This window comes from Podarcis cretensis (genome assembly GCF_951804945.1).
Source record: "Podarcis cretensis genome assembly, chromosome: 6".
Taxonomy (NCBI): domain Eukaryota; kingdom Metazoa; phylum Chordata; class Lepidosauria; order Squamata; family Lacertidae; genus Podarcis; species Podarcis cretensis.
The window spans coordinates 101,908,902-101,930,554 of record NC_137175.1 but is presented as its reverse complement, the minus strand read 5'-3'; the positions used below and the strand labels follow the sequence as shown (position 1 = coordinate 101,930,554).

At 51.0% G+C, this 21,653-nt stretch overlaps 1 protein-coding gene across 1 annotated transcript; it reads left to right on the top strand.

Moving 5' to 3' along the window:
• Positions 1 to 511: 511 nt before the first annotated feature.
• On the top strand, positions 512 to 18,681 carry LOC307219186 (maestro heat-like repeat family member 5). Its single transcript, XM_079982190.1, has 11 exons — positions 512 to 575; positions 3,579 to 3,718; positions 5,278 to 5,307; positions 7,420 to 7,536; positions 8,914 to 9,024; positions 11,610 to 11,750; positions 15,707 to 15,826; positions 16,513 to 16,586; positions 16,679 to 16,814; positions 17,546 to 17,641; positions 18,417 to 18,681. The coding sequence occupies exons 2-11, from the start codon at positions 3,623 to 3,625 to the stop codon at positions 18,582 to 18,584; spliced, it is 1,089 nt and encodes a 362-aa protein (XP_079838316.1). The 5' UTR covers positions 512 to 575; positions 3,579 to 3,622; the 3' UTR covers positions 18,585 to 18,681.
• The last annotated feature ends 2,972 nt before the right edge of the window (positions 18,682 to 21,653 follow it).

Here is a 21,653-nt window from a genome sequence, read left to right as displayed (position 1 = left end):
CTGCATATTCCATAAGTTTCCCTTGCCATTGTTCTTTCATTGGTATTTCTTCTGTCTTCCAAGTTTGTGCTAATTAAATTCTTGCCGCTGTTGTTGCATACATAAATAATTTCCAATTTTCTTTTTTTACATCTTGGTCTAAAATTCCTAGAAGGAATGCTTCTGGTTTCTTAACAAAAGTCTTTTTAAACAGTTTTTTCAATTCATTATATATCATTTCCCAATAATTCCTAATCTTTTTGCATCTTGCAGCATGGCTTTTTTTCTAAAAAGAAAAAAGAAGAACAAGATCTACCCCTCATACGAGGAGGAGGCCCCTGCCCTACTGCCAGCATTGGCAAAGCCTTCAACATCAGCCACAGAGGGCAGGAGGAGAAATCAAAAGATCTACCCCTCATATGAGGACGAGGCCCCTGCCCTACTTCCGGCATTGGCAAAGCCTACCCCATCAGCGGCAGAGGCCAGACCGGCAGAGGCCAGACCCCTAGTCTTGCCAGGGCTGGTGAAGCAAGACCCAAGCCAGCAGCGGCCCTCAAAAAAGAAGAGCCTTGAGGACTCTGGGCCAGCGTTCCCAGGTGAGTAGGCAGAACCAGATCCCGCTTGGGTTCCCCTTGGTCTTAGACCTGGTGTTTACCTCTACGGATGTTGGTGATCTGACACTAACTAAAAGCGAAACAAAAGAAGTGCCATGGTCAGATCACTTCCTGGTGCAACTGGACTTCTCCGCGACCCTTCCCCTCTGCAGGGAGGTGGGACCGATTCGGATGGTCTGCCCCTGCTACTTAATGGATCCAACTGGTTTCCAGAGAGCGGTAGGGGATGTTTTATCCCAAGTTGGTGGCCTCTCGGCTGATTCCCTGGTGGCCCGTTGGAATGCGGAGTTAACCAGGGCTATTGACTGTCTGGCTCCGAAGCGCCCTCTCTGATTGCATGGAGCCTGGACAGCCCCGTGGTTTTCCCCAGAGCTGAGGGCGAATCGTTGAGATGGCTAGAGTGCCGGTGGCGGAAAACTCACTCTGAATCAGACTGGACACGGGCTAGAGCTCAACGTCGAGCCTACCAAGTGGCAATGCAGAAAACAGCAGCGGGAGACTTTTTCAGGTGGTTCACAATCTATCAGAACCACTTGCACCACCAGGGCCTGGTAGGGACCCCAAGATCTCCTGCAGTGCTTTTGCAAAGTTTTTTTGCAGATAAAGTTGCTCAGATTCAGAAGGAGGTAGACTCCACCGTGGGAGCAAGGACAGGGCGGGAGAGTAGCACTGTCTAGTTCTGTCTAGTCCTGTTACATGGGATCAATTCCAATCTGTTACCTCCGAGGATGTGGACAGGCTGCTTGGACAAGTGAAACCAACCACCTGTCTCCTTGATCCTTGCCCATCCTGGCTGATAAAAACGAGCCGGGAAAGGCTGGGCGATGGGCTCTGCGGGGTAGTGAATGCTTCTCTCTGTGAGGCAGCCTTCCCAGACCCACTGAAAGAGACGGTCATTAAACCGCTTCTTAAAAAAACTTTTTTAGACCCAGCCAATTTGGCCAACTATCGCCCAGTCTCAAATTTACCATTCTTGGGCAAGGTGGTTAAGCGGGTGGTTGCCGAACATCTCCAAGCATGCCTGGAGGATACGGACCATTTGGATCCCTTCCAATCAGGATTCAGGCCTCACCATGGGACTGAAACTGCCTTGGTCGCACTGGTTGATGATCTCCGGCGGGCTTTGACACCATCGACCATAACATCCTTCTGGACCGTCTAGAGGGGCTGGGAGCTGGGAGCACTGTTATACGGTGCTTCCGCTCCTTTCTCCTGGGCCGTGCCCAGAAAGTGGTGTTGGGGAATGAGTGTTCAGACCCCTGGGCTCTCACGTGTGGGGTGCCTCAGGGTTCCGTCCTCTCCCCCATGCTTTTTAATATCTATATGAAGCCACTGGGAGAGATCATCAGGGGGTTTGGGCTGGGTGTTCATCAGTATGCAGATGACACCCAGCTTTACCTCGCCTTTAAATCAGAACCAGTGAAGGCGGTGAAGGTCCTGTGTGAGTGCCTGGAGGCGGTTGGAGGATGGATGGTGGCTAACAGATTGAGGTTGAATCCTGACAAGACTGAAGTCCTGTTTTTGGGGGACAGGGGGCTGGCGGGTGTGGGGGATTCCCTGGTCCTGAATGGGGTAACTGTGCCCCTGCGCAGCCTGGGAGTCACTTTGGACTCACAGCTGTCCATGGAGGCACAGGTTACTTCTGTATCCATAGCAGCTGTCTACCAACTCCACCTGGTATGCAGGATGAGACCCTCCCTGCCTGCAGACTGTCTCACCAGAGTGGTGCATGCTCTAGTTATCTCCCGCTTGGACTACTGCAACGCACTCTACGTGGGGCTACGTTTGACGGTGACCCAGAAACTGCAATTAATCCAGAATGTGGCAGCTAGACTGGTGACTGGGAGCGGCCGCCGGGACCAAATAACACTGGTTCTGAGAGATGTGCATTGGCTCCCAGTACGTTTCCGAGCACAATTCAAAGTGTTAAAGCCCTAAACGTCCTCGGTCCAGTATACCTGAAGGAGCCTCTCCACCCCCATCATTCAGCCAGGACACTGAGATCCAGCACTGAGGGCCTTCGGGCGGTTCCCTCATTGCGAGAAGTAAGGTTACAGGGAACCAGACAGAGGGCCTTCTCGGTAGTGGCGCCCACCCTGTGGAATACCCTCCCTTCAGATGTGAAGGAAATAAGTAGCTACCCTATCTTTAAAAGACATCTGAAGGCAGCCCTGTTTAGGGAAGTTTTTAACATTTAACACTGTATTGTTTTTAATACTTGATTGGGAGGCGCCCAGAGTGGCTGGGGAAACTCAGCCAGATGGGCGGAGTATAAATAATAAATTATTATGATGATGATACAAGGTCAGGGTCTCTCTTGGTTTCCTTGATGTCTGGGTGGAAGTCCCCCACCCCACCCCACCCCTCCTTGTTAAGAGGCGTGGGACTTCCGGGTGGCTGCCCCTGTTCTGCATTGTTGGGGGTTGGACTAGGTGACCCCCGCAGGTCCCTTCAGACGCTACAGTTCTATGTTCCCTTTTCAGATATGGCATGCACCCGCTCATTGCAACAGGCGAGAAGCCCCCTGAGAAAGAACTTGCCGTCTTTTCTCATGTATAAGACGAGGTTTTTTACCCCCCAAATCAAGTGTCAAATTGGGGCTCCTCTTCTACAGGGGGAGTGCTGAGGGGGGACGGGCGCTTGATTGTAGCCGCCAGGAAGAGATTCCCAGCTATGATTTCTTTGCTGTGGAAAGGGCTGTTGTCAACTGGCAGACGATAGGTGACTTGGTGGCTGATGCCTGCCTGCAATTGTGCAATTTGATTAATGGCTCCCTCCCCACCAAAAAAGCTCAACCACTCTGGGCAACCCCTCCCCAAAAAAGCTTAACAAGTCTTGGCAATCTGCCCCCGTTTTCTAAATTTTGAGTGCCCAGAAATAGGGGGCGTCTTATACATGGGGGCGTGTTATACATGGAAAAACACGGTACCTTTCCCTCTCATCCACCTCATTTACTCACCTCTCTCTCTCTCTTTTTTTCTGAAGAACTCTCTGATGAAAACTTAGAGTACTTGTTGGTGGGTAAGAAAATGCTGGGAGGAAGAACCGTCAGAGAAGCTTTGGAGATGATGGATGAAAGGGAGATTTTGGAGACCATCCTCCAACACCTCCAGCCACCTCCCCAGGTGTGTGTGATGCAGGGTGGATTTGATTGAAATCAAATCTATTTAAAGCATATTTTTACATTCTTGCTTGTATAATCTTAATATTTACAATCAGATGAAGGTTTCATTTTGGGAATAATAAATTTCCAGAGTAGTTTTTACTACTGATTTGGTTATACTGTTAGGAATGCATTGACACATAATTATGAAATTATTGTGGGGTATAATAAGTTAACTGCGTACAGACTCTTCAGGTTACATACGCTTCAGGTTACAGACTCCGCTAACCCAGAAATAGTACCTCGGGTTAAGAACTGCCATCGGCTCAGGGGCGAGAGGGGAAAAGCCGGGTGGATTTCAGAGAGCCCCCAAAGATCGTGGGAAGCAGCACTTCCTCAGCGGAGGAAGGAGAGGAGAAGCATTTTATTTTAGAAATCCAAATTAATTTTTTTAAAAATGTGATTTAAATCAAAGAAATCCATTTTTAAAAAAGGGGGTCATTGATTTTTAGCCACCCTGGTCTGATGTTGCGCAGCGTGAACCAGGATTCCCCAACCTGGTGCCCTCTAAATGTTCTGGACCATATGCTGCCTGGGGCTGGTGGGAGCATGTAGAAGGGGAACTGCCATGAACTATCACAGGCAAAGGCAAACCCAGCCCTCCAGCTGTTTTGGGACTACAGCTCCCATCATCCCTAGCTAACAGGACCAGCAGGTCAGGGGTGATGGGCATTGGAGTCCCCAAACAGCTGGAGGGCCGTGTTTGCCTCGGCCTGAACTATTGGGAGCCCAGCTTGGAGGAAGGTCCTATTTGCAGATGCAAGAGACGACTTTCTCCTGGTGGGGCTTGAAAAGAGGACCAGGCAAATTTGGGGAAGCAGAGAAGGCGATCAGTGCAGCATCTGTAGACCGGAAGAAGAACCAATCCATGAACTTGATTTGGTGGGATGACTTGGACCCCAGGAAATGTTGCATGTTTTTTTCTTTAACTTTTGCAACTGATCGTTCCCGATATCTGGGAACGTTTGAGAATCCGATATTGTGCAGTAAAAGTTTTTGTGACTGTATTGTGCCTGATATGGCCAATATTTCCTCTTCGCTCTCAAGAGCAGTTAATTTGCCAGGCCTGGGCATTTGGCAGAGCAGGCAAGCAAATACTTTCTGCAACAGAAAATTTAATAAATAATCATACTGGGAGTGGTATTGTCTGTTTGTTATTATGGTATGTATTTTTGAGTTTTTATATTGTAAACCGCCCAGTGATCTTCGGATGAAGGGCAGTACAGAAATTTAATAAATAATAGTAATAGCCACAATGCCTAGATTCTGTTTGTTCATGGCAAGAAACAAAGTGCTTTAAATGAATGGTGTGTCTCCCAGTCCAGAGGATTTATTGAATCTTCTTTGGAGTGTTACTTTAAAAAAGAAGAAGAATTGATTGCAATAGATTTTACTCCAAATGATTTTTGCAAGAAGTCTATTTCTAGGCATGTGGGTTTTTTTTAGAGAAGACAAGTGGCAGATAGATGGCAACTGTTCTCTAGACAAGAAACATGACACTTTTCTTCATTTTATTCCCAGCAGAAGACATCCAAGCCTGGACACAACAAGGTAAGTCCTTGTCGCGAATTCCTCGCAACACTTTTAGCGGAATGCTCAGAGTCCCAGGTTCTTTAGTGCAGTATTTATTATTGTGAGCTCAATATATATACAAATATCTACAGAAGCAGTTCATCTAATCAGACAGAGTACCTCCACCTTGAGGCAAAAGAAGACTCCACACTCATCTACACCACTCCACCACTATTGGACAGGCTTCCCTTTTAAACCGGTGACAGCCAATCACATTACTGCTGCGTCATTCTGACCCAGCACTTCCACAGAGAGTATTGGATCTGTAGCCTTATTGGAGTTCACTGACTGGGTCTGCGTTGCTCCGGGACAGGAGGAAGGAAGCCAAATGACACCAAGGTTGATTCAAAGAAGAAAGAGTTTATTCTGCTCTCCGGATAGCAGAAGGTACTTGCGTGATCAAGTCCACAGCAAGTCCAAAGGAATTTTAGGTGGTTCACCGGGGAGTCCCCCGGTGTCTTCCGACACCGGTACGTTCTCCTGGTCAGTGTTATCAGCAAGCCAGATGTCTCTCGCACATGGACAGCTTGAGCGCATCCCACGCCTCACTTGCTGTCACCTTATCAGCTACGTAGACTAGCTGGCTGTCGTCCATTCCAAGGATGATCATAGCCAAGGTTTTCTCATCCTTTTCATCCTCCTCAGGGGGCTGCGGTGGATCTTCCACCACTTTCCACAGGCCCTCACGCTTGAGAAAGTGTTGCATGCGGACTGACCAGATGCTGTAGTTCATGGCCGTCAGCTTCTCCAGCAGCACGCCAGCTCTGGACTGCTCCATTGCTGCAGCTCCCCTCCAGCACCCACGGCTAGATAACAGCCACCTGTATTCATGCGCAGCAGAAGTGTGCTGGGCCCATAACCCTGTCACGAATTCCTCGCGGCGCTTTTAGCAGAAAGCTCAGAGTCCTAGGTTCTTTAGTGCAGTATTTATTATTGTGAGCTAAATATATATACAAATATCTACAAAAGCAGTTCATCTAATCAGACAGAGTACCTGCGCCATGAGGCAAAAGAAGACTCCACACTCATCTACACCACTCCACCACTATTGGACAGGCTTCCCTTTTAAACCGGTGACAGCCAACCACATTACTGTGGAGGGAGGCTGGGGACACCTGTAAGAGGCGGCAGGTGCAGGTATTAGTCCTCTAAAAAAGCGGGAAGAGCCTAGGGTCAGCGTATCTAGGACAAAAGTGTGTCATGAGAATGAAAGACGAGGCTGCTGGGTTAGACCAGCATCCTTATCTCACAGTGGCCAACCAGATGCCCATGGGAAACTGGAAAGCAGAATTCGAACACAGAGCACTCTCCCCTTCCTGTGGTTTCCAGCAACTGGTATTCAGAAGCATTCCTGCCTCCAACAGTGGAGGCAGAGCAATTAGGACATGCTGAACTTGTCAACTTTCAAATTCCCCAAATGAGGAGTACTAAAGAGTTGTAATAGGGACGCGGGTGGTGCTGTGGGTTAAACCACTGTGCCGCTTGGGCTTGCCGATCGGAAGGTCGGCGGTTCGAATCCCTGCGATGGGGTGAGCTCCCGTTGTTCGGCCCCAGCTCCTGCCCACCTAGCAGTTCAAAAGCACATAGTGCAAGTAAATAATAATAATAATAATAATAATAATAATAATAATTTATTTATATCCCACCCTCCCCAGCTGAAGCCAGTACTGCTCCGGCTGGAAGGTAAACGGCATTTCTGTGTGCTGCTCTGGTTTCGCCAGAAGCGGCTTAGTCATGCTGGCCACATGACCTGGAAAAACTGTCTGTGGAAGCAGACAAATGCCGGCTCCCTCGGCCTTAAAGCGAGATGAGCTTTAAGCCCAGAGTCGTTTGCGACTGGACTTAATTGTCAGGGGTCCCTTTACCTTTACCTTTAAAGAGTTGTAACATGACTTGGGAATTCAGAAGATGTGTAAAATTGCATACAAATCATTAAAACAATTGCCTAGTACTTGCAATCTATTGTTATTATTTAGTATTACCCGACATTTTCAGACGGTAAAATTGAAATTCTTTGGTTTTCCAAAAGCAGTTGATGTAGCTGGTGGGGTCTCCTCCCTGTGACTCACCCAAACCTTCCCCAACCCTTAGAACGCCCTCTATAGATACTATGGACTCAAGCTGCGGGATTCCAGGAGCGCAGAGACAGTCCACCAGTACCTGCACTTACTCCTGAGGTTGCCTCTCGAAGAGGAAGCAGACAGAGAGGTGAGTGAATGTGTGGGATGTCAGGGGGGAGGAGAGCCAGTGGGACTGGGACTGCGCTCACACGGAGACTGTCCTGGAAGAGCCTCCTCCTTCTGAACCCTCCTGATTCAAGCGCCTCCCCAGGCTGCTCCCCAGTGTCCCACCACCACAATCCAGGGTCCCCCACTCTTACTCATCCAGCCAGTCCCTGACATTACCCCACCAGCCCTCTGTCCTGATTTCCGGATTGGTCTCTGCTCATGACCTTCCTCCCTCCAAGGATTTTGTGCCCACCCACTCACCCCCTCAAAGCCTCTTACAGGAGCAACTGCTTTTCAGCATTCAACATATCTGGGCAGATTTGTTTAGTTTTGGGTTAGATCAGAGCAGCCAGCAAGTGGCCCTCAATGCCTTTCTTGGCAGCCCTCAGCAAGCTTGGAGGCACCCCTACACACCTGTAGGCCTTGCACTGCCTTCCCAAAGCTGGGTAAGGAGGTGCTGGGCTTGGGGAAGGAGGCAGGTGTGATCTGTCAGGGTCCTAGAGTCCTCAGTTAGCTCTTTCCCACCTTTGGCAAGAAGGTGGGAAGGCTCTAGGTCCCACCAGAGCCTCGTGCCTCCTTCCCAAAACCCAGCGCCTCACCTGCCTACCTTTGGGAAGGCAGCATGCGGGCCGGGGCGTGTGTGTCAAATTGTGGCCTTGCTCCCCTCTCCCACACGACAAGTCAGTGTGCGGCCCACAGGTTCTGTGCTGAACTACTCTTGTGGCCCACTTGGTATGAGAAATTGGAGCACCCTGGTTTAGATGGTGCATATTCCTGCTCTGGCGCCTTTGGGTGAGGGGTGGATTACAAATACTTCCAGGGAATAAATGGTGCATTTTAATGTAGTTGAGTGTTTAATGAAGCCAAGAACTGTATCACAAGATTTGAAAATGTCAGAATGCAAGGCATCCTTGCGTTGCAAGCTGCACGAGTCTGGGAGGTGTGGTCTGGTCAGTTCACATCAGAATTCACAAAAATATCGTTCTTCAAACCACCCCTATTATTATCCGGGATGAAAGGATCTCTTCAAATTGGTTCTCTAAGTGTCTCATTTCTCCATTCTTAAATTCTTAAATTTGGTTCCCCACATTTCGCAGGAATCTGCTTACAGAATCACATTTATCCTCCATCCCTCATGATCAGCTTAGCTTAATGGTTGCCATCAGTTTCATTTTAATTGATTTTATTTAATTTTTATAATGAAATGTTTTTAGAATGTTGTACTATTTAATTGTTGTTAGCTGCCCTGAGCCCAGCTTTGGCTGGGGAGGGTGGGATATAAATAAAATTTATTATTATTATTATCACTAATTGCAATCAAGAAAACGACATGTTTGACGTGCCTCATTCTCCCTAGGGAATTTCTGAGGCTATTGGTGTGGCTTCAAGCACCCATATTTCACAGGTGCTGATGGCAGTGCGGGACTTCGGCCACGCAGCCATTGCAAGGAATACTGAGACGTCTGAGGTAAGGGTGTGAAGTGAGGAAGGAGCGTAGCCCCTGAGGTAAGGGTGTGAAGTGAGGAAGGAGCGTAGCCCCGAATCCTGCCCCATTTCCAAACATGCTCTTTTTCAAGGGATGGGATCCTTACCATTCCAAAAAGGCAATTGGATCTGCTCTCAGTATGGAAGCCAGACAGCTTCCTCTGTGGGTATGTCTCAGTCATCCTTCTGAAGTGGGCTCCAGCAGTCCTGTCTCTGTGGCTCCAGATCCTAGATCTGATCTGATCCCTTGGCTCAGTCAGTCAGTCAAACAGATTCGTTAGAAACCATTGGTCACCCCTCAAAGTACACTGACCCCTGTTTTTAGGTTGGTTGTCAGATGGTTGGTTGGCATTTCTTCAATAGTGGAAGCTAATGGGGACCCCCAAGGGTCATCTAGTCCAACCCCCTCCAATGCAGGAATCTTAAGCATCCCTGAGAGATGGCCATCCAACCTCCAACGAAGGAGAGTCCACAACCTCCCAAGGGAGAGTGTTCTGCTGTCAGAAAGCTTTGAATGAAGAACCTCTTAGAGTTTGGAAGAGGGGACACCTCTCCAACTGAGGGGAGGGAGCAGAACCCAAGAGAGAAGGCAGGCGGCAGGCTGGGAGAGGCAGAGAGAAAGAGGGGAGAGGTTTCAGCTGCATCCCCTGCCAAATTTGCTCTCGTGCAAGGGTTCTTCTGCCTTACGGGTGTGCCTGCTGGCCCCATTCAACTATGTTCTAGAGTAGACCCACTGAATTTATTGAAGATGACTAAGTTAGGCCCATTCATTTCGACAGGTCTACTTGAAGCAAAGCATAGTTGAGTGTCGCTCTCTGTGTTCACCTCCATATATTTGTCAATTAAGCAAATTATTACAAAGGCATGTGAGGAGAATCAGAACTTACAGGGTTAAACAGTTCTGTGTGACGTCTCACATTCTGAGGCGTGGTTATGTTCACATAAGGGAATCTTTCTTTGTGTGTGAGTTTCCTTTCGTTTTTGGCTGAGAGGCGAAAGGATGTCTGCTCTTTCGCCGGGCTGATTTATGATGTTTTTCTACTCATTAAAAGACTGTTGGAGTTTAGCAAGAAGCCTGCATTCAGTCTGATTTATTATCCACACACAAGGCAACAGTTTCTGCCGCTGCAAAACTCTGCTAAGGACTTTGCTAAGAGAGCTAAGGGAGCTCAAGTTTTCTATCGGCACAGACGTCCATCGGCGCAGCAGAAGTGTACTGGGCGCCATTTTATCTCACAAGGCATAGTAACTGCGTGCGGATCTAACAGTTCCATAACCTGAGGGGGCCTTGGGGTCATGTGCCCCCGACTCTCCAATTCTCCAACCCAGCTGGAAGGAGATCAGATCCTTTTCCTTCCACTTTCAGTTAACTTCCCTCAAGCTTCCGGTCTCCGTTTTGCAACTGTGCTAGAGGAGAAGGGAGCAGGAGCCGATGAGTCCAAGGCTCATTCACACAATAATAAACCATAGTTTATCACAGAGGTAACCAAAATGGTGCCCTTCAGATGCTACAGACTGCAACTCCCATCCCTCCTGACCTCTGGCCATGCTGGCTGAGGCTGATGGGAGCTAGAGGCCAACCTATGTTGATGCCTATGTTTATTGTTACATCTGAACGCAGCCCTGAACTCTCTTGTGCTCTGCCATCCAAGAGAAATGAAACCCAGGAGTGTGGTACCTCTGGATTTTTGCTGTGAGTTGGTAAATGACCAAGGAAATTTCCCAACCCTCACTATGGAGAAGATGAGCAGATCCACCTGGTTCATTTTAATTTTTAAAAAGCAGCTCCCATGGAAAAGAGCACCAGTGGTCAGTCTACCCTACACTGTCCTGCACTTTCTCCCTGGTTGACTGACCGAACCCAAAGAGAACACCTTCATGGTTCCTCATCATCCTGGGGAAAAAGTGACCAGTGGGGTGTCACAGGGTTCTGTCCTGGCCCGTTGTTGTTCCACGTTTTTTTAAAATAAAAGACTTGGATGAAGGAATTGAGGGGATGCTCATCAAATTTGCAGATGACACCAAACTGGGAAGGGTAACCAATGCCACAGAAGACAGAATCGGGATTCAAGATAACCTTAACAGATTGGAGAACTGGGCCCAAACTAACAAAATGAAATTCAATAGGGTCAAATGTCAGGCTCTACATTTAGGCAGGAAGAACCCGATGCACATATATAGGGTGGGGGAGCCCTGGCTTGCCAGCAGTTTGAGTTTCCTGGAGGAAAAAAAATACAAAATTTGTAAGTCTGCACAACAACTTGTTGTTGTTGCTTAGTCGTTTAGTCGTGTCCGACTCTTTGTGACCCCCTGGACCAGAGCACGCCAGGCACTCCTGTCTTCCACTGCCTCCCGCAGCTTGGTCAAACTCATGCTGGTAGCTTCAAGAACGCTGTCCAGCCATCTCGTCCTCTGTTGTCCCCTTCTCCTTGTGCCCTCCACCTTTCGCACAACAACTTACTGACTACTAATATTTTCCCAGCTGCTAAAAGGTCCCAACTAAATGGTGATTTGTCTCCAATTGCACTTAAGGTTCCCAAACTCACTTTCCCCATCCTTTCCCTCCAGAATACTAGCGAGACGAATGCCAGTATCACCGTCATCCTTTGCTGTGGTCAAATGGCATCCGGGGCACGGCAGGATGACCTCCCCCTTTTTATAGACCTCATCACAGAGGAGCTCCTCTTCCAATTCCAGAACAGCAGGAAGGTATGGCTCTGATTATCACACGGACTCCTGTTGTTTGTTCTCTCAGCTATACCATACTTTTCCGTGTATAAGACGAGGGTTTTTTATTATTATTATTAAAAAATGATGTTTAAAAATGAGGGTCATCTTATACACAGAGAGTGCATAGGGGGGACGTGGGTTTGGTTGCCGCTGCAAGCCGGAGATAGTCAACAGCTATTGTGTGCGTTATTGGTGGCTGCGGCAAGGGGTGGTGTTGATTGGCTGTCGCTGCGGAAATTGGGAAGGCGATTGGCGGTTTCTGCCGGCGAGGGACAGACAATAGGTGGGTTTTGCGACATGTGTGAGTGGCTGCATAGGTTCAGCGGGTGAGCAATTTTTGGAATCCCCTCCCCCAAATAGCTGAACAACAGTGGGTAATCCTACCCCCGAAAAGCTCAGCAACTCTGGGCAATCCTTCCCCCCTTTTCTTAATTTGGAGTCCCCCAAAATAGGGGGTGTCTTATACTCGAAAAAATATGGAGAGGCTCATGGAATCTATCGGGCTGCTGTCATCTTCTCCTACGCTGCCCTCGGATTGCTCCCCCTCGCTCTCCATCTCCTCTCCTCCCTGCGCTCCCGCTGAGTCCCTGACAGGTATATTCTGCCTTTCTCCTGTCATACGTCTCCAGGAGGTGTGCAACCATTTCCCCCATGGTCACCATCCAGGCACTGAGCAGACCACCTGAGCTCCATCAAGGTCCTTGCACCACACGCCTTCAGACTGTGCCCTAGGGAAGGGTTTTTGGCTTCATCCACCGAAGGGTTGTAGACTGGGGTGTATACTGACTCCACACTTAGGACCAGATGGGGCATTACAGTGGTACCTTGGTTCTCAAACTTCATCCATTCTGAAACCAAAGCGTTCCAAACCAAGGCATGCTTTCCCATAGAAAGTAATGCAAAATGGATTAATCTGTTCCAGACTTTTTTTAAAGAAACCCTAAAACAGCAATTTAACATGAATTTAACTATCTAACAAGACCACTTCTGGGTGAGGGTTAATTTTTGGATTGGTATCTGAAGAAGTGTGCATGCACACGAAAGCTCATACCTAGAACTAACTTAGTTGGTCTTTAAGGTGCTACTGGTAGGAATTTTTTGTTTTTGGATTGGGTTAGTGTTAGGGTAATGTCAGAGCTGCCTCTAGGTCCCAGCTCACAGAGGACCAACGCCAGGCTGTCGTTATGTACAAAAGTCTTTATTGAGGTTTAGTTTCCATTTCAAAGCCGCAGCGCGCAGCTCCAGGTCTTAAAGCCTAGACCGGCGAAGTCCCGTCTGAGTCTCCGCCCCTTCCTCACCAGTTTAAGACTCTCGCTTTGCTCCACCTCTTCCTAAGTTCCTTTCTCCTCTGGGCCCTCCTGCCCGCTAGGGTTTCATCCTTTCTGGACTCCTCTGACGCTGACCCCCCTGATTCTTCCCCCTCCTTCCGGCGGGCTTTAGGACCTGGTTCCCTATCCGGGCTACCTTCTGTGCCGCTCGCCTGTACATTTGAACTTGGCGTGCGCGCCCAGCCGGCAACTTTCCTCTTGACCGTTCCCTCGCTCTCCGATGGAGGCGTGGCCAACCCTGACTCATCTTCTCTCGCTGGTGGTGAATATGTGGGCTCTGATACCTGGGACTCCTCCCCCCCACTACGCTCTGGTGGGGAAGCTGGTCCTGATTTCCAACTGCTGCTCTGGGAGTCCCCGCTGGCCCCTTGCCTCTGGGGTGTCCCCCTTGGGTCCCCCCTTGCCCTGGCCATCGGCGCCCCCTTCTGTGAATCTTCCGATTCGCTGGAGAGGCTCATGGAATCTCTCGGGCTGCTGTCATCTTCTCCTACGCTGCCCTCGGATTGCTCCCCCTCGCTCTCCATCTCCTCCCCTCCCTGCGCTCCCGCTGAGTCCCTGACATCCATCCCCCCCTCGAAGCCCCCCTTCCCCCCTCCCCCTCTTCTGGCGTGGGTTGCGGGTGCTCCAATGCTGTGGGGGTGCATGCCGGATACAGTTCTTCCCCCCTTGCATGCTGCCAGTCCGTGACGGGTACATCGACGTCGATCTCCTCCGCTTCCATCTCTTTGCCGGTGTGCTCGAACCCAGGGTCCTCCCCCAACCCGTCCATGCCCTCCTGTCCCCCCATTTCCTTTGGGGAGTCTGCGTGCCAGGGCCCTCTTAGCAGTTCCCTGCGCCACTCCTCCTCGGGTTGAGTGTCCCACCAATAAGAGAGTTCCGTACCAAAGTCTGAGATCAACCCCTCCGGCGAGGTAGTCTCTGGCGCCGTTTCCTCAGCTGAGGAGAACCCCTGAAACGTGCTGGCTGAGAGTGTGGGGGTGAAAAGATATTCGTCAAAATAATCCTCCGGCATGGGCCTGTGTGGGAAGAGTGCGTGGAACTCGTCTTTGAGGTAGTGCTCCTCCACCGCATAGTACGGCACCCAGCTGTTGGCGCTGGCCGGGGCACCTTCCCTTGCGAGGAGATATTCAACCCCCTCTTCCCCCCATCTTGAGTCCAAAATCTCCGTTACCTCGTTGAGTGGCCCCGCCCTCGGCGACCCCCCTGTCATGGGTGCGTCTCTAAGCGGACTAGGAGCTGTCCCTGGCGCCTGAAACCTGTGAGGTGCCTTGTAGGGTGTGAGCACCGATCTATGAAAGACCGGGTGCATTCTGGAACCCTCCGGTAGTGTCAAACGGAAGGCCACTGGGTTGATCTGTGCCTCGACTAGGTAAGGCCTAGCTGCTTGTGTCCTAGCTTCTTCTTAGCTAAGGATCTGGCCGGCACTGCCTGGGCTGCTAACCAGACCCAGTCCCCTACCCGTATGTCCTCCCCAACGCTTCTGTTTTTGTCTGCCTGCATCTTGTATACGTGTTTTGCTAGCTCTAACTGCCTTCGGAGCTGTTCATGGACCTCCTGTAACTCCTCTGCCAATGCCTCTGCTCCCTGCGGCTCCCCCTCCCCCGCTTTCTCTAAGCCCGGGAAGGTCCTGGGATGTCGCCCATTGTTGGCGAAAAACGGTGTCACCCCCGTGGACACGTGTTGTGTGTTGTTGTAGGCAAACTCGGCCAGCGGTAGGTAGTCCACCCAGGTCGAGGGCTGCTGGTTAGCGTAGCATCTAAGGTACTGCTGCATGATGGCGTTGACCCTCTCCGCTTGTCCGTTGGTCTGTGGGTGTCTTGCCGACGCTAGGTTGACCTTGACGTTCAGGATCCCCATCAGCTTCTGCCAGAAACTCGAGATGAACTGGCGCCCCCGGTCGGACAGGATAGACCGTGGCAGGCCGTGCACCTTGAACACGTGGTCTATGAACAGCTTGGCTGTCTGTTCCGCTGTGGCCACCTTCGCGCAAAGATTTCATCCTTTCTGGACTCCTCTGACGCTGACCCCCCTGATTCTTCCCCCTCCTTCCAGCGGGCTTTAGGACCTGGTTCCCTATCCGGGCTACCTTCTGTGCCGCTCGCCTGTACATTTGAACTTGGCCCGCGCGCCCAGCCGGCAACTTTCCTCTTGACCGTTCCCTCGCTCTCCGATGGAGGCGTGGCCAACCCTGACTCATCTTCTCTCGCTGGTGGTGAATATGTGGGCTCTGATACCTGGGACTCCTCCCCCCCACTACGCTCTGGTGGGGAAGCTGGTCCTGATTTCCAACTCCTGCTCTGGGAGTCCCCGCTGGCCCCTTGCTTCTGGGGTGTCCCCCTTGGGTCCCCCCTTGCCCTGGTCATCGGCGCCCCCTTCTGTGAATCTTCCGATTCGCTGGAGAGGCTCATGGAATCTCTCGGGCTGCTGTCATCTTCTCCTACGCTGCCCTCGGATTGCTCCCCCTCGCTCTCCATCTCCTCCCTTCCCTGCGCTCCCACTGAGTCCCTGACAGGTAAGGATTAGAATTAGGATTAGGGTAGGTGTGGCTTTATGTTTCCTTGTGATTTTGATTCAAACTCAATTTTATAAAATCCCTTCTCCTTTCAGAATGAGGCTTTGAAGAAGAGCTTTATGAAGGCAGCAACTCTAACAACCAAGGCGCTTGTGCAATCGAATGTGGGATATGTCACCTTCCCCCAGAAAGACGAGCTCACCTTCTGCATCACAGTGAGTAAAAAGAAAAAAAGAGGGGGAATCTCCTGGGGTTTCTTTTCAGAGCGTTTTTTCTTAAAAATAGCTGTGTAGGTCTAGCTCTGGGTTGCATGTTCTGATCATCTGGCCTCAAACCATTTCTGGGTAGTCACGTTCTGCTCCAACTCAAGTTTCCAAACCCACTTGAAAGGCAGCCCTACATTGTGGCAACCTCAGCAGGATGTCACCAGTGTCTAAGTAAAAGAGGCTAGGTTCTCCCAGGAGGAGAGGGCTGTCGATGGCTCCCAGCCATGATTGCTATGTTCTACCTCCACAGAGGAAGGAACCAATGTTTCTGAATATAGTTGCTGGAAGCCACAGGCGGGGAGAGGGCTCTTGGGCTCATGGTCTGCTCCCTGGTTTCTCACAGATGTCTGGTTGGCCACTGTGAGAATGCTGTGAGGATGCTGGACTAGATGGGCCCTTGGCCTGGTCCAGAAGGCTGATCTTATGCTGTTCTTATGCGGTACAGCTCTGCCCAGGAGAAAAAGGGATCTTATTCCCAGATCCAGGAAGCCCACTCTCCTCCCCTAGGAGGACCCACTTGCCAATTGCAAAGAAGTTGTCAAGTGGGCTGGATAGAGAGCACAACTCAGGCCTTGGTGTGGTGGCAGGGATGGCGCCTCCAGTTCCCTGACATGCTGTGTGCTTCCCCACCACAGGAGGTCATCAAAGAGGAGCCAATGGCATCACTCAGCATCTTACACCCCGCAATGGAAACGATCATTCGCATGACGTAAGTACGGCCAGACACAGTACATATTTCTTCACCAGGTTTATGGACTGGTGGGTGCTGATCCTTTCCTCTCCCCTTCTTTCTCTTTTCAGTGCCTTGAGACCATGCATGGACCCCCTGCTCCGGTCTCAGCTGCTACAAAAAACCATCAGGAAAGTCTTCCAATTGCCATCATTGCAGGTTACGAAGGTCAAAGCCGGGAGCTCCGTGCCGGCAACACAGAGCCAGGTGACTGGACCTTCTGCTTCTGGAGGAAAATGGGGTTGCCAGGTTAAAGGATTTGAGGGCAAAGAGTCTGAGCCGTTTAAGCTGCAAAGAATGCTGCCCGAGACACTTGACCCATCACAATGATGTAACAGCCAGAGACTTGGGGTGTATATTTTTGATTTTAATCCTGTTTCCATATTTATTGCATTTCACCTTTGGCTAGAATGCATCCACGAATGATTCCTGCATGCCTGCATTTTGTGACTCTCATGCCTCCCTCCTACGCTGCATTTAATTTTATTTGTTTGCTTGTTTGTTTATATGCTGCCCATCTGATTGGGTTACTCTAGCCACTCTGGGTGGCTTCCAACAAATTAAAACACAACCAGACATCAAATATTTAAAACTTCCCTATGCAGGGCTGCCTTCAGATGTCTTCAGATGGAAGTATAATGATGTATCTCTCTGACATCTGATAGGAGGGTGTTCCACGGGGTGGGCCCCACCACCAAGAAGGCCCTCTGCCTTGGAACACCCCAAGGAAGTTGAGCCCAGTGTGGAGTCCTATATCTTTATATTGCATGACCTGTAACCTTACATACATCAAGAAACGTTTGATGTTTATGACTCTGTGTGCCTTGCTTGAACCCCTGCATAAGCTTTGTTACGAATTTGGACTAGAAGGCTCCAGAGCATATGGGATTTCCATGGGGGTCTTCAGCTTCTAACTGCTTTTGCTTCTCTCCTTCCAGGACTGTTATCAAGAGACGATCTACATCTGGCTCAACATGCTCACCAGCTTGCTGTCGGAGGCCCCCTCTCTGGAGACGCTGCAGAAGATATTAGTGGTAAGGGAGTCCCCAAGGCGTCAGAGCAGGGGGAAGCAGCAGCTCCCATGCCGGAGGACAGACCCTCTTGAAATGATTGCACGGGGGGCATCTGTGGCCAACTCACTGGTTGTGGGTGCTGATGGTCAAGTGGGCCTCTGTTCTGCTAGCAATGCTTGTGCAAGGCACACAAGATATGTCCTCTGCTGATGGCCTATGGGGAAGGGCCGTGGCTCGGGGCAGAGCATCTGTCTTGCATGCCCAAGGTCCCCGGTTCAGTCCTCAGCATCTCCAGGTGGGGCTGTGAAAAGGCTCTCTGTCTGAAAGGCCAAAGGGCCAACTGCCAGTCCTCATTACCTGTGGATCAATGGCTGGGCTTGGTCTAAGGATGCTTCCTGCATTCCATTGCTATGGCTGTGGTGAGGTGTATGTTGTATTGTTGTAATTATCACACACACAAACACACCAATGACAGATTGCAGGACAGTTCACAACATAAAAATACAAAATCAGAACAGAAAATGCATAATAAAACAAAAGCAACCCAAGAGCCAATTAATATCTAATTCTACTAAGCTGCCTCGAGTCCCTGTCTGGGAAAAAGGTGGGGTATTATTATTATTATTATTATTATTATTATTAATAATAATAATAATAATAAACAAATTGCAGCAAACTTTCTCCTTTACAAAACAACCCCCTTTTGCAATTTGTCCCCTCTATGAAGCTTTGTGAATTTGCAAACCTGGATTAAGGGTTGTCCTTCCATGTGATGACGATGATTTCTCTCCCGCAGCACACAAATGGCTGGATTGACTCCACAAAAATCAGTGAGAGGCAAAGAGCAGTCAAGACCACCAACGTACTCATGAAATATGTCTCCGAGCATTTGGACTTTGATGTGAGTGACCAAGGCTTAACGCTGCAATTTCAAATCGTATTGCGTTGGAAAGTTCAGGTGTGAACTAGATGAAAGCTGTATGGCATGGCCATTCCAGGGGAAGGTGCCAGCCAGTGCTATTTTTCTAGAAAAAGAGGTGCCAGGACTCACCATGAACTCACCACCCTTGTTCTCTTATAACGGCAATAGTGCCCACCTGAGAGGTGCCAGTGTTAGCTTTTTGCAGTATAGTAGCACTGCAGAGAGCTTGCTGGGGAGACAATGCATAAAAAGGGACTCAAAAATAACTTAAACAAGATTTTAATAACTGTCAGAGCTGCCTCCAGGTCCCAGCTCACAGAGGACCAACGCTAGGCTGTAGTTATGTACAAAAGTCTTTATTGAGATTCAGTCTCCATTTTAAAGCCACAGCGTGCAGCTCTACGTCCCGACCTTAGACCGGCGAAGTCCTGTCTGAGTCTCCTCCCCCTCCACACCAGTTTAAGACTCTCGCTTTGCTCCACCTCTTCCTAAATTCCTTTCTCCTCTGGGCCCTCCTGCCCGCTAGGGTCTCATCCTTCCTGGACACCTCTGACGCTGACCCTGACGATTCTTGCCCCTCCTTCCAGCGGGCTTTAGGACCTGGTTCCCTATCCGGGCTACCTTCTGTGCCGCTCGCCTGTACCTTTGAACTTGGCGCGCGCGCCCAGCCTGCAACTTTCCTCTTAACCGTTAACTCGCTCTCCGATGGAGGCGTGGTCCACCCTGACTCATCTTCTCTCGCTGGTGGTGCATATGTGGGCTCTGACACCTGGGACTCCTCCCCCCCACTACGCTCTGGTGGGGAAGCTGGTCCTGATTTGCAACTGCTGCTCTGGGAGTCCCCGCTGGCCCCTTGCTTCTGGGGTGTCCCCCTTGGGTCGCCCCTTGCCCTGCCCATCGGCGCCCCCTTCTGTGAATCTTCCGATTCGCTGGAGAGGCTCATGGAATCTATCGGGCTGCTGTCATATTCTCCTACGCTGCCCTCGGATTGCTCCCCCTCGCTTTCCATCTCCTCTCCTCCCTGCGCTCCCGCTGAGTCCCTGACATCCATCCCCCCCTCGAAGCCCCCCCTTCCCCACTCCCCCTCTTCTGGCGTGGGTTCCGGGTGCTCCAATGCTGTGGGGGTGCATGCCGGATACCGGTCTTCCCCCCTGGCATGCTGCCAGTCCGTGACGGGTACATCGACGTCGCTCTCCTCCGCTTCCATCTCGTTGCCGGCGTGCTCGAAACCAGGATCCTCCCCCAACCCGTCCATGCCCCCTTGTTCCCCCATTTCCTCTGGGTAGTCTGCGTGCCAGGGCCCTCTGAGCAGTCTCCTGCGCCACTCCTCCTCGGGTTGAGTGTCCCACCAATAAGAGCGCTCCGCACCCAAGTCTGAGACCGACCCCTCCGGCGAGGTAGTCTCTGGAACCGTCTCCTCAACCGAGGAGAACCCCTGAAACGTACTGGCTGAAAGTGTGGGGGTGAAAAGATATTCGTCAAAATAATCCTCCGGCATGGGCCTGTGTGGGAAGAGTGCGTGGAACTCGTCTTTGAGGTAGTGCTCCTCCACCGCATAGTACGGCACCCAGCTGTTGGCGCTGGCCGGGGCACCTTCCCTTGCGATGAGATATTCGACTCCCTCTTCCCCCCATCTCGAGTCCAAAATCTCCGTCACCTCATTGAGTGGCCCCGCCCTCGGCGACCACCCTGTCATGGGTGCATCTCTAAGCGGACTGGGAGCTGTTCCTGGCTCCTGAAACCTGTGAGGTGCCTTGTAGGGCGTTAGCACCGATCTATGAAAGACCGGGTGCATTCTGGAACCCTCCGGTAGTGTCAAACGGAAAGCCACTGGGTTGATCTGTGCCTCGACTAGGTAAGGGCCCAACTGCTTGTGTCCTAGCTTCTTCTTAGCTAAGGATCTGGCCAGCACTGCCTGAGCCGCTAACCAGACCCAGTCCCCTACCCGTATGTCCTCCCCCACTCTTCTGTGTTTGTCTGCTTGCATCTTGTATACGTGTTTTGCTAGGTCTAACTGTCTACGGAGCTGTTCATGGACCTCCTGTAACTCCTCTGCCAATGCCTCTGCTCCCTGTGGCTCCCCCTCCCCCTCTTTCTCTAAGCCCGGGAAGGTCCTGGGATGTCGCCCGTGGTTGGCAAAAAACGGTGTCACCCCCGTGGACACGTGTTGTGTGTTGTTGTAGGCAAACTCGGCCAGGGGCAGATAGTCCACCCAGGTCGAGGGCTGCTGGTTGGCGTAACATCTCAGGTACTGCTGCATGACGGCGTTGACCCTCTCCGCTTGTCCGTTGGTCTGCGGGTGTCTTGCCGACGCTAGGTTGACCTTGACGTTCAGGATCCCCATCAGCTTCCGCCAGAAACTCGAGATGAACTGGCGCCCCCTGTCAGACAGGATAGACCGTGGCAGGCCGTGTACCTTGAACACGTGGTCTATGAACAGCTTGGCCGTCTGTTCCGCTGTGGCCACCTTCGCGCAAGGAATGAAGTGCGCCATCTTGGTGAACATGTCGACTACCACGAGTACTGCTGTTTTGCCCCTCGAGCTGGGCAGGTCAGTGACAAAGTCCAAGGCTACCCTCTCCCACGGTTCGGACGGGGTCGGTAGCGGTTCTAACAGTCCCGCCGGCGGTCTGTGGACTGGCTTGGCCCTTTGGCAGGTGTCGCACCTCGTGACGAATTCCGCGACTTCTCCCCGCATCTTGGGCCACCAAAAGTCTCTGGCTACTAATTCCACCGTCTTTTCCTTGCCGAAATGTCCGGCGCTGGGTGCGTCGTGTAGCTGTTGCAGTACTGTCGCGCGGAGTTCATCTCCCGGTACGTCGATGGCCCCCTTGCGGAGGAGCAGTCCGTCGCGTATCTGGAACTCGTCGTCCTTTGCCGTGCCGCTGCGCACCTCCTCCATCTTGGAGCGCGCGAAGGAATCTGTTCGCAGCTCGCGCCGTATCGCTTCCAGGTCTATTGTGGCAGAAGCGCATGCCCACGCCTTGGGTGCGAAAATGTGTTTAGCCGCTACCAGTGCTGCTTCCTCCAGATACTGCGGCTTCCTGGATAGCGCATCAGCCATGACGTTGTTGTCTCCGACGATATATTCTATCCTGAAGTCGAAATCCG